At 36.6% G+C, this 13,734-nt stretch overlaps 1 protein-coding gene across 5 annotated transcripts in view; it reads right to left on the reverse strand.

Annotated features, from left to right (window-relative positions):
* The window catches only part of STAG2 (stromal antigen 2), a 143,216-nt gene that overhangs the window by 44,515 nt on the left and 84,967 nt on the right, over window positions 1-13,734 (reverse strand). For all 5 annotated transcript variants that reach the window (XM_044235382.1, XM_044235378.1, XM_044235380.1 and 2 more), the window contains exons 8-12: window positions 9,768-9,919; window positions 7,642-7,715; window positions 6,432-6,555; window positions 5,520-5,618; window positions 5,342-5,421 (exon numbers count right to left, since the gene is read on the reverse strand). In XM_044235382.1, the coding sequence (XP_044091317.1) occupies window positions 5,342-5,421; window positions 5,520-5,618; window positions 6,432-6,555; window positions 7,642-7,715; window positions 9,768-9,919 (529 nt within the window). The remainder of the gene's footprint in view (window positions 1-5,341; window positions 5,422-5,519; window positions 5,619-6,431; window positions 6,556-7,641; window positions 7,716-9,767; window positions 9,920-13,734) is intronic.

Genomic DNA, 13,734 nt, shown 5'->3' on the forward strand with positions numbered 1-13,734 from the left:
ATGTTAAAATTCAAGTTTGGAAAGCATTCTGACTTAAATTACTCTATGTAGAATACTGAACTGTTACTGGAAAAACCACTTGTGTCATTTTACAATGAAAAGATATATTGGGACACCTGGGTGGCTCGGTTGGTTAGACGGCTGCCTTCAGCTCAGGTCATGATCCCAGGGTCCTGGGATCGAGTCCCACATCGGGCTCCTTGCTCAGCAGGGAGCCTGCTTCTCCCTCTGCCTCTGCCTGCCACTCTGTCTGCCTGTGCTCACTCTCTCTGACAAATAAATAAACAAAATCTTAAAAAAATATAATCTTAAAAAATCTTAAAAAAATATTAAATCAAACCAGTTAAAGTATAGTTAAACGTGCAGTAGTCTGCCCATTTTAATTGTTTGAGAAAGACTGTTCTTGACAAGTTTCAGTTATTAGGTATTTACAATGGCCAAATCAACATAAATGAATCTATTATCCTTCATAAAAATATGAGAAATAAGGAAAAATGTCCGCAAGGTATTGAGGAAGAACCAGCTACAGAAATACATGTAGAGTACTATTACTTTCTTATTTCAGAATTCTTCTGATACTTTCATAACATGTATATATATTTACAATTTTTTAAGTCCAACTAGAAGAGAAAATGTCATAGTTAAGACTGCTCAAAATAGCTATTACATATTTAATTCTTCCTCTACTGATAATCACTTATGTTATTTCAAAAATTCTATTAAAAACAATGTATTCGAGGGGCGCCTGGGTGGCTCAGTGGATTAAGCCGCTGCCTTCGGCTCAGGTCATGATCTCAGTGTCCTGGGATCGAGCCCCGCATCAGGCTCTTTGCTCAGCAGGGAGCCTGCTTCTCTCTCTCTCTCTGCCTGACTCTCTGCCTACTTGTGATCTCTGTCAAATAAATAAAATCTTTAAAAAAAAAAAAAAAAAACAATGTAGGGGCACCTGGGTGGCTCAGTGGGTTAAAGCCTCTGCCTTCGGCTCAGGTCATGATCTCAGAGTCCTGGGATCGAGTCCCGCATCGGGCTCTCTGCTCGGCAGGGAGCCTGCTTCCCTTCCTCTCTCTCTGCCTGCCTCTCTGCCTACTTGTGATCTCGCTCTGTCAAATAAATAAATAAAATCTTTAAAAAATATATATTCGTTAGAGAACATGAGCATTTAAAATTTTGAATAAAGATTCTGCCAAGCTTTTCTCCAAAGAGGATATACCAATTAATAGTCCCCCATCACAATGCTTAAGGACCTGGTTTTACACAGCTTCAACAACACAGTATACTATGAAACACTTTTCTATCTTTGTCAAGCAACAGGTTAAAAAATGATCTCATTTTAATTTACCTGTCTCTGAGTGTAGGTGAACGTGTTTTCATATATTTAAGTTTTTATTTTCTTTCTGTCCATGATTTGGTTCTCTAACTTTTGACCATTACTGGGTTTCCATTCTTTAATTTATTGAATATGACTCCAATGGTAAAAATATTTTGACCAATCTGTCACTGGTTTTCTGAGTTTATGGTATTTTCACTTTTCATTTTTATGTAGTTAATTCAATGATTTTTTTAAAAGATTTTACTTATTTATTTGACAGAGATGACAAGTAGGCAGAGAGGCAGACAGAGAGAGAGGAGGAAGCAGGCTCCCTGATGAGCAAAGAACCCAAAGCGGGGCAATCCCAGGACTCCGGGATCATGACCTGAGCTGAAGGCACAGGCTTTAAACCACTGAGCCACCCAGGTGCCCCAATTCAAAGATTTTTTTTAAAGATTTTTATTTATTTATTTGATAGAGAGAGATCACAAGTAGGCAGAGAGGCAGGCAGAGAGAGGGGGGGAAGCAGTCTCCCTGCTGAGCAGAGAGCCCGATGTGGGGCTCGATCCCAGGACCCTGAGATCATGACCTGAGCTGAAGGCAGAGGCTTAAACCACTGAGCCACCCAGGCGCCCCAATTCAAAGATTTTTTTATGTCTAGGTTTTATTTCATGTTCAGAAAGATCTTGTTTATTTTACATATAAAATTATTTACATATAAAAACATTTAATCTCCCCAAGTTTTCATCTAGTACTTTAATGGTTTCATTTACTTACATTTAAATTTAAACATGTCATCCACCTAGAAATTTTTTTTTCCATTTTACTTTATTTCTTTTCAGTGTTCCAGCATTCATTGTATATGTACCACACCCAGTGCTCCATGCAATATGTGCCTTCCATAATACCCACCACCAGGCTCACCCAACCCCCCACTCCCCTCCCCTCAAAAACCCTCAGTTTGTAATTATTTTTATATAAGGAATGAGATGGGAATCTGATTTAATTTTTCCCCAAATAGAACCTAGCTGTCACAAAACCATTTATCTTTTTAAGATTTCTTTATTTGAGGGGCACCTGGGTGGCTCAGCGGGTTAAAGCCTCTGCCTTCAGCTCAGGCTACGATCCCAGGGTCCTGGGATAGAGCTCCACATTGGGCTCTCTGATCAGCGGGAGCCTGCTTCCCCTCCCTCTCTCTGCCTACTTGTGATCTCTGTCAAATAAATAAATAAAATCTTTAAAAAAAGATTTCTTTATTTGACAGAGAGAGAGAGAGCCCGCGCACATGCATAAGCAGGGGGACCAGCAGGCAGATGGAGAGGGAGAAGTAGGCTCCCCACTGAGCAGAGAGCCTGACATGGGGCTCGACCCCAGGACCATGAAATCATCACCCGAGCCAAAGACAGACATTCAGCCGACTAAGCCACCCAATACCCCAAAACCATTTCTTTTTTTTTAAGGTTTTATTTATTTATTTGACAGATCACAAGTAGGCAGAGAAGCAGGCAGAGAGAGAAGGGGGGAAGCAGGCTCCCCACTGAGCAAAGAGCCCGATGCGGGGCTTGATCCCAGTACCCTCAGATCATGACCTGAGCTGAAGGCAGAGGCCCAACCAGCTGAGCCACCCAGGTGCCCCAAAACCACTTATTTTCTTAAAGGAAACACCACCCTCACCCTATACTAGGTTCCTGGATTCTTTATTCTCTGCTACTAATCAGTCTATTCACACACCAGTACCAAAATTTAAAAATTACTAGTTTTATAATCTGACTTAAAATGACACTGGGCAGTCATCACTCATTAGTTTTTATCACAATTTTACTGGCTACTACTACATGATGAATTTTCCATAGGAATGCAAGAAGTAGTATGCTGTATTAAAAAAATACCCTTTGGCAATTATTATTTGGATCATCGGAACAACCTAAATGTCCACTGAGAGATGAATGGGTCAATAAGATGTGGTAAAAACATACAATGGAGTATTACTGATGAAAAGTAAGTGAAATCATGATACATGCTACAACATGAATGAGCTCTTAAGATACCATGCTAAGTGATATAAGCCAGATACAACTGGACAGATTCTTATGTGAGTTACCTAAAATAGTCAAATTCATACAGACAAAAAGTACAACAGTGGTCACTAGGGGCTGGGCAGGAAGGAAGGAAAGGAGAATAGTGTTTAATGGGTACAAAGGTTTAATATGGGATGATTAAAAATAGTTATGGATATGGATAAGGGTGACGGCTTCACAACAAGGTGAACATACTAAATGCTACTAAACTACATTTAAAGTATATCTGAAATTGTAAACTTTTTTTTTTAAGATTTATTTATTTGACAGAGGGAGAGAGACAGCAAGAGAAGGAACACAAGCATGGGAAGGAGAGGGAGAAGCAGGCTTCCCACTGAGCAGGAGCCTGAAGTGGGGCTCCATCCCAGGACCCTGGGATCATCACCTGAGCTGAAGGCAGACGCCTAACGACCGAGCCACCCAGGTGCCCCTAAAATTGTAAACTTTTAGGACTAATATTCCATTGTATGCATGTACATGTATGTGTATGCATACACACACCCACACACTTTTCTTTATCTATTCATCTGTTGATGGGCGCACTTATGTTGTTTCTACGTCTTGGCAATAGTAAATAACATTTCAATAAATATAGGGGTGCATATATCTGTTCAAATTAAGTGTTTCCACTGTCTTTGGGTAAATATCTAGAAGTGGAATTCCTGGATCCTATGGTACTTCTATTTTTAGTTTTTTGAGGAACCTCTATACTGTTTTCATTTATAAAGAACTCATATAAGTCCACATCAAAACTAAAGAAAAATCTGATTAAAAACTCGCCAGAGGGGGTGCCTGGGTGGCTCAGTCATTAAGCATCTGCCTTCAGCTCAGATCATGATGGCAGGACCCTAGGATCAAGCCCCACACTGGGCTCCCTGCTCAGCCAGCCTGCTTCTCCCTCTCCCACTTCCCTGGCTTGTGTTCCTTTTCTTGCTGTCTCTCCCCCACTCTCTTGCCAAGACGTAGAAACAAACATAAGTCAGATAAATACATCTTTTTAAAAATAAAATAATGTAAATTATATTTATTTATTATAAAATAATAAAATAAATCAAATAAAATAAAACCTCAGCAGAAGACCCAAACAGACATTTTTCCAAAAACATACAGATGACCAAATGACAAATGAAAAGGCGTTCAACATCGCTAATTATTAAGGAAATGCAAATCAAAACCATAATGAGGTATCACTTCACACCAGTCAGAATGAAAGACAAAGAACAATATTGGAAAAAAAGGAAGCCTCGTGCACTCGTGCAAAGGGGAGGTGGGTAGGGGAATGGGCGAAATGGGTAAGAGAATTTAAGAGGTACAAACTTTCAGTTATAAGTAAGTCACAAGGGTGGCAGTATGACGACAAGTACATCGTAGGGAATACAGTCAGTAATACTGTAATACACATACTGTGGTGAGGATTTCATAAAGTATATAATTACTGAATCAATATGTTGTACACCTGAAATGAATTTAATATTATTTGCCAACTACACTTCAATTTAAAACTTTTAAATGTTTTTAAAAATTAAATGGTAAATTTTTCAAAAGAAAAAATAAATTACATCATTATTACATTTTAACATAACAGAATGTTTTAAATTCAGATTGTTTCCAGAGAAATTTCAGTAAATACTAATTTCTAAAAGTGTAACAAAATATAATAAGCACATTTAATACACTCAGGTGTTTAATTTTATTTCAAGGGCACCTAAGACAGTGAAATGGTAAGGAAACTGTTAGAATGGGAACACATGAATTCCTAGCACGGTTAAAATTTTTTACTCTAATGGTTTTTTTTTTCCATTTTCTGAGACTTACATGAGAAAATCAAACTTCCAGCTATAAAACTTCCATGACTTAAGTTATTAAAATTTATAACAGATAAATTTAAACCATGTAGTCTAATGTATTATTTAAATATCTGGACATTAGTAATATGCAATAAGAACATACTTACTGTAAAACAAGAGTTAGTAATTTTATTGCTTGTACTGCAACATCATATTCTTTGTCAAGAGTCATAGACACAATTCTATCCTAAGGACAAAAGAAAATTAAGATATTTTTAAAGTAAAAGTAAGAGAAAAATATTTTCAAACAACAGGTAATTTTTAAATACAAAAAGGAATACTAACCTTGAACCGACTGGTAAAAAGCTCCAGTTTGGAATTAAGCTCTTTGTTATAATAAAGCCCTTGTAGAGCAGTGAGACATTTGAGTCTTACCTCACCTTGCTAAATGAAGCAAGAAGAGAAAATTCATTAAAAGTTGGCATATTTTCAACTTGAATATTCAAGACATACATAGTATCTTTTACTTTAGGTTTTTAAATATGTTCCATACAATTCTTCAAAACTCTCATTCTAAAAAACTCTCATCTTTGATAACGAAAAAATAGGAATCAGTACATACATTTAATACTAAATACCTTTGGGGTTACTATTTCTGTATGTCAAATGAAAATTTTTTGAAACTCTGTTCAGAGCAATACTATTGTGAAGACAATAGTAGCATATTTCACAGTAAGTTTTCCCTTACAGAAAGCAGTATCTGTAAAGGATATATGCAAAGAACTTCAAGTCTAGTTAAGAGGCAGCCTAAGAGAAAGGTAGAATAAAAAAAAGTAAAATAAAAAAATATCAGAAACCAAGTTGTAATTTATAATCTGGCTAAGATACATGTTTATAAAGAGAAAAGAAAAGTTATAAAAACTTTAAAAAGTATATAGCACTCACATAGTAAGAATAAAGGCTCTTCTTACGGTTCTAAGAAATGCCTATCCACCACCACCCACATGATTCTAATGTTTGTTTCACTATAAAAAGATTGAAGTCTAAATCAGTTACTAAGATTAAAAAAAATCTAGGGGACCATAGAGACCATGTTTTCATGGTCTTCTATTCAGATAGAAAAGCACATAAAGGAGAAAGGCCTATAGGAATGTGGCCCCAGGTATATCTATACACAGATAACTCATTAGCAATGAGAGCTATAGATAGCTATGCCTATGTATAGACATATAAACATTCTGTAGGGGCATATCTTACCTTATCATGCATAGTCCAGCCAACATATTTTAAATAACTGTCATTTAGAAAGGCATCACTATACATCTTCATCCAAATGCCAATTTCTTCAATGCAAATAGCTCGAATTTCAGCTATTGCATCACTGAATGGAGGAAGGAAAAATTATGTATATTAGTGCCACTATAACATCAGGATTTGTTATTTATCCAAGAGCTGCCAAATACTTCACACCTAGTATGAACATAGCACTAACTTAAAGATCACTGGGGATTTAAAAGTAGAACTGAAGCATGACCCTGAATGTTTACAAACTACTTGGCAAAGCATAATTCTCATCACATATATACTTAAAATTAAACAAAATTACAAACAAAATTAGATCCCCACCTTTTATACCATGCCATACCCCAGCCTCTGCTCACACCTGCTGGGCATGGTGTGTTCAGAAGAGAGCAGGCACACTAGTTTGGTTAGAGCATAATTTTCCATGAGAGAGTTAGTTACATGTAAAACTGAGGCCAACCTTCATTTGGATTTGAATGTCAGACTAAATTATTTTTGATTCATCCTGTAGATACTAGTGAGTCACTGAAGACTTCTGAGCAGAGGAATAACACAACAAAAGAATGTTTTAGGAAAACTTCAATAATCTCTAGGCATGAGAATGAAAACAGACTAAGGTAATGGTGACAAGAGAAACAAAGAGGTAAGAATGTACCAAGGGACATTACAAAGAAAGCGATTCAGTAACTGCCAAGTTGAGGAAGTGAGGGAGAAGTTGAATAAAAATACCACCAACATTTAAAGAATAGGTTACAACAGAAATAGTGGTAAGATTACCTATTTCTTTCCTCTGCTCACTCAAAAGAGTAAAAGAAAATACTTAAATCTATCCAAAATTTCCCACTAACATGCAAACGGTAGAGTCTGGAACGATTATGTATAGCTTCTGCTAACTTAGTACATCCAAAAGCAATTAAGTGTTTTGTACCCTGACTCCTTATCATAGAATTAGATTCCATCTGCTGGGCAGTTACTAGTCAGGCACTTTACCCCATTTTTTCAGAGAGGAAACATCAATTTCATAGCAGTTAAATAACCAGAGTATCTCAATCCGTGGAAGACCTTACCTTCTAACACTGATCTTATTCCAATGTTCTTTCTACTACTTTATACTGCCTAAACCACTAAATATCCAAATCTGAATAGAAGAAATGTCGTGACTTACCGGTATCTATGTACAAACACGCCCTTAAATATTGCATTCATCATATTTTCTATTTCATCTTGATTTTCTTGAAGCTGAAAAGAATACAATATTTCTTTTCAATTGTAATGGAATACAACCAAAATAACATCTAAAAGTCATACAGGTTTCTCCAGTGTTTTGGTGATTACATCTAATTTTCAATTCTACTAGACAACAGTAACCACACAGAAAAATTAACAGCTGTTATAGGTCAGGTAGCTAAAGTCCCTTGATACCTGAATATTTGACTTGGCTTTTACTGTTTAGCTAGTAGATTAGCCTTTCCTAAGGCTCACAAATTTCCATTGCAAAAAGGCACATAAAAATTTGTTAAGTAATTTATTAAAACACGTATCTATTATATAACATATATGTTCATATCCAAAAACATTACAGTATTTCACTATCTTGGTCATTATGATCTGAAAAAGAAAAGTAATGTTAACTAGTACTTGCTCAAAGAACAAAAGAGGTTTCAGTAAAGTAACTTGGTGAAAACTTACGCTACTAAATTCTTCTGAAGGAAACAAGGCTCACCTTAAATAATCAAGGAAACATTTCAAAATCTTGATTTACTTACCAACTCCTATTTTTTTCAATTCAGAGTTTGAGAATTAAGACAAAATTGTTTCAGAGTTTAAGAGTTAGGAGAAAAATCTTTCTCACAGTCCAAATATCAATTAGCTCTTAGATTAGTTTCTGTAATTTTGTAAAATATATTTTTTCTTTTCATGAATATATTCTTGCATTTCCAAGTAATGCTAACAAGGGTATGCACTTCTTATATTCATTAGCACAGAGAGTCAAAGGTACTAAGTGTTCAAAAACTTAACCCTAACCCAGAAATATCAGTATCTTGTATTTGCACAGGAATTTTAACCTCAAAATCCTTTTACCTATACACACTCACTCAATGCTCACAATCTTAAACTTATGTCCAAGAATTGGGCCATAATTCCAAGGCCAAAGACATGCATTATATTTACCTAATAAATCACCTGATGAAATTTAGTAACTAAAATTAAGAGGCAAGAAGGTCAATTCTTCATTTCAAACTGTATGAAAAAGATGAGGGATTTAGGTAGGGGGAAATATGTACAAGATTTTCAGGCTTTTGTTGAGTCAGGGCATTTTAAAAAGTTATTGACTATCTCAGAAATAACCAACTAAAAACTATAGCTATTACCAACCCCAAATAAATCCAAATCAAGTAGTAAGTTCCGAATTACCATGGCAAATACTACCTCAAATGTATTTGAGGTAAAACATTTTTGAAACATCAGATTTTGCCTACTAGAAAAAAACATCACCAATATTAGATAACAAAATACTGTTATCACTAATGAAGAAGAATTTAAATCACGAACACAACAATGAAAGATTTTATTTAGGGGGTGCCTGAGTCAGTTAAGCTTCCGACTCATGATCTCAGGGTGTGAGATGGAGCTCTGCACTGGACTCCCTGCTGGTGGTAGAGCCTGCTTAAAATACTCCCTCCCCTTTCCCCAACAAAATTAAAAAGATTCTCTCTCCCTCTCCATCCATCCCTCCCCTTCTTTTAAAAAAAAAAAAAGATTTTTATTTAGTATTATTTAGCATAAGAATGAATAAACATCTTCCTCATTCAAAGTTAAATTTGGTGATCAGTCATGTCAATCAACTGCCTCCTATACTGCCAAAAAAAAAAAAAAAAAAAAGACAACAACTGAGACACCATAAATAGCCTGTTAAGTTATTTTTCAAAGTGATGTCACATAAGTGAAATCTGAATTCATCCTGACAGCTAGTTCAGGGAATAAGTTAGGAGAGACATGTTCATGGCAGAGATGAATAATACTAAGGCTTAAAACAACTTGTCCAATTGATCCAGGACCTTACTGAAAAGCCTTAAACTCTTAACCCTAGTCTACAAAGAAAGAAAATACACACAAAAGGTACTGTTGGCATGGACAGTCAACAAAACTGATATTTAAACAACTTGAAATGTTATTTAAATTTAAATCTTTCCAAAAAATGTATCTGATAAACTAGCAACATTATTATCATAATTAATATTCAAAGTTGGTCATGGATTAACAGCTCAAATATTTAATGCAGAAGTTTACCTCTTTCCGCTTCTGTAGCAAGAGTTCTAGCCTCTCATTGGCTCGTTTTCCAATCATTTTATTCCGTTCTGCCTCATACTGTCTTTGTGTATTATCCATATTAATGCTAAGATTTAGTGCCACATTCACCAAAGCGGTCATCAACTTCATAGCTATTTTTAAAAGGAAAATTTTAAAATTAGTCTCACAGATGCTAAAGTTTACAATTTAGTATCAAATTAAGAGCAATTAAAGACAAGATGGGCTGTTCTGCTTCTAAAAGAAAAGTACACCTGCTACAAATGACAACAATAAATGACAGCTATTCACATAGACCAGTGGAACAGAGTAGAGAGCCCTGATATGGACCCTCAACTCTATGGTCAATTAATCTTCGACAAAACAGGAAAAAATATACAGTGGAAAAAAGACAGTCTCTTCAATAAATGGTGCTGGGAAAACTGGACAGCTATATGTAGAAGAATGAAACTCGACCCTTCTCTTACACCGTACACAAAGATCAACTCAAAATGGATAAAAGACCTCAACATGAGACAGGAATCTATCAGAATCTTAGAGGAGAACATAGGCAGTAATCTCTTTGATATCAGCCACAGCAACTTCTTTCAAGATACGTCTCCAAAGGCAAAGGAAACAAAAGCGAAAATAAACTTCTGGGACTTCATCAAAATCAAAAGCTTCTGCACAGCAAAGGAAACAGTCAAAAAAACAAAGAGGCAACCCACGGAATGGGAGAAGATATTTGCAAATGACAGTACAGACAAAAGGTTGATATCCAGGATCTATAATGAACTCCTCAAACTCAACCCACACGAAACAGACAAACACATCAAAAAATGGGCAGAAGATATGAACAGACACTTCTCCAATCAAGACATACAAATGGCTATCAGACACATGAAAAAATGCTCATCATCATTAGCCCTCAGGGAGATACAAATTAAAACCACATTGAGATATCACCTTAGATTCTAACTGGCCACCAGTTAGAATGGCCAAAATTAACAAAACAGGAAACAACATGTGTTGAAGAGGATGTGGAGAAAGGGGAACCCTCTTACACCGTTGGTGGGAATGCAAGTTGGTGCAGCCTCTTTGGAGAACAGTGTGGAGATTCCTCAAGAAATTAAAAATAGAGCTTCCCTATGACCCTGCCATTGCACTCCTGGGTATTTACCCCAAAGATACAGATGTCATGAAAAGAAGGGCCATCTGTACCCCAATGTTTATAGCAGCAATGGCCATAGTCGCCAAACTATGGAAAGAACCAAGATGCCCTTCAACGGATGAATGGATAAGGAAGATGTGGTCCATATACACTATGGAGTATTATGCCTCCATCAGAAAGGATGAATATCCCACTTTTGTAGCAACATGGACGGAACTGGAAGAGATTATGCTGAGTGAAGTAAGTCAAGCAGAGAGAGTCAATTATCATATGGTTTCACGTATTTGTGGAGCATAACCAATAGCATGGAGGACAAGGGGCGTTAGAGAGGAGTAGGGAATTTGGGTAAATTGGAAGGGGAGGTGAACCATGACAGACTATGGGCTCTGAAAAACAGTCTGAGGGGTTTGAAGTGGCGGGGGGGAGGTGGGAGGTTGGGGTACCAGGTGGTGGGTATTATAGAGGGCACGGCTTGCATGGAGCACTGGGTGTGGTGAAAAAATAATGAATACTATTTTTCTGAAAATAAATAAATTGGAAAAAAAAATAAACGACAGCTATTGTGTACTGAACACTTACTATGTATCAGTTACCTGTGTTAAGGATTTTTCATGGATTACCTCCCAATCCTCCCAACAGCCCTCAAAGTTAAGTATTATCCCCATTTCATCCACGAGGAAACTAAAAACCACAGAGATTAAGAAATTTCCCTTAGATTACACAGTTCACATAAGTAGTTAAACCAGTATTCAAAACTAGGTGATCTGACGTCAGACTACACTCAAATCCCACTATTCTAAAATGTGTCCCCTACAATGATCTTTTTCAAAGGTTATAAATTCATCTCAGAAAATTGTGGCTCCTGTGGCAGTACTTAGCTATTTTGGTTACCAAAGGGAGAAGGAGCTTAAGTGCTTCATATCAAACCACAATATGTAAAAATTAGTTTCATCAGTATTTGATTTCTTTAAATTTTACTCTATTGCATATCATCATAAAGACAATGGTGAAATTACAAAGAAAAGATCTAGATCTAGATGAAAAGTCAAAGTACAGGGGCCCCTGGGTAGCTCAGTAGGTTAAAGCCTCTGCCTTCTGCTCAGGTCATGATCTCAGGGTCCTGGCAAAGAGCCGCACATCAGGCTCTCTGCTCAGCGGGAAGCATGCTTCTACCCCTCTCTCTCTGCCTGCGTCTATGCCTACTTGTAATCTCTGCCTGTCAAAGAAATAAAATCTTTAAAAAAAAAAAAGTCAAAGTACAAAGAAAAAGATCACTCAATAAAGTCCGTTTTATTACACTTCTTCCAGATCCCCTTACGTTCTGTTACTGAACCCTTGCTCACAGACAAGACTGTGATTTAAAACTTATTAATTGAAGTATCTCACCATTTTATGCCTTTTTAGTTTACTCCAGACTATTTCTCAGATCTGGTTCATTGCGTAACAGAACAACACAAAACTGTATCTCTATCTGTGACTACTGGGTCTCTTTAAAAAGGATTCTCAACTTTATCTTTGGAGCTATTTCACTCTCTTAGGAAACCAGTTTGTTATTCTGATCTAAATTATTCACCTTGTGCCATCATACTTATTTTTATTTGCTTTAGCCACCAAGTTCTTAACATTAAATGCTACCTAAGTTAATAGAGCAAGATCACATTCATATTTTGTGACTTCCAATCTAAAAACAAAAATCCTAGGGAGCGCCTGGATGGCTCAATTGGTTAAGTGTCTGCCTTAGGCTTGTGTCATAATCCCAGGACCCTGGGATGGAGCCCCATGTCCAGCTCTCTGCTCAGCAGGGAACCACCTCTCCCTCTCTCTGCCTGCTGCCCCTCTGCCTGCTAGTGCGTGTGCATGCTCTCTGTCAAATAAATAAATAAATCTTTAAAAAATAAAAAATTAAATCCTATAGAAAGATGGTCTCCATTTTTTTCCTCCACCTCCTTCCTCCAGATTACCTGCATTTTGTTTTTTGAAAATTGAGGATTTAGCTAAAGTACAGCTTTAATTCTTTAGGAAAATGCTCTGGAAAATAATATCCCCATACTTGGAGAACAAAACTTTTTGTATATATCAATATATTCTACCATTAGGGCTTATGATACTATAATAATGCCCAGCTGATTTTTTTCAAACTCCAACAAAAAAATACATATTCAGTAATAGTGTATCAAAAATTTTACCTTCACCACAAAGGAGAATCAAAAGATTTTATAAATACCAACATCAAAAATCACTATTCTAGAAATGTGTGAGGCTTAAAAATATAACTCATTTCAAGAAGCAAAGGATTTAGCTCAGCCTAAAGTTACTGAGAAAGGTAAGAAAAATCAACTATTTTTTTATTTTTTTTAAAGACTTTATTTATTTATTTGACAGACAGAGATCACAGGTAGGGAGAGAGGCAGGCACAGAGAGAGGAGGAAGCGGACTCCCTGCTGAGCAGAGAGCCCAATGTGGGGCTCGATCCCAGGACCCTGGGATCATGACCTGAGCCGAAGGCAGAGGCTTTAACCCACTGAGCTACCCAGGCACCCCGAGAAAAATCAACTCTTATGGTATGGTTAAAGAGTAAACATCATCCTGCAGGGACCATTAAACTAGGAAGGACAGTTCACATCACAGACAAAGAATAAGGAACATTAGAACTACGTATCTAAAATGACTTAACAGTCTCCCTAAATTTTTTGTTAGTATCATCCCTGATAACACATCTTTCACGAATGCAACACATTCCTATCCACCTCTCTTCCCTTTCTGTGGCATGTAATCAAACAGGCTGAACCCAAGAAAATC

The sequence above is a fragment of the Neovison vison genome, chromosome X (assembly GCF_020171115.1).
Source record: "Neovison vison isolate M4711 chromosome X, ASM_NN_V1, whole genome shotgun sequence".
Lineage (NCBI taxonomy): Eukaryota > Metazoa > Chordata > Mammalia > Carnivora > Mustelidae > Neogale > Neogale vison.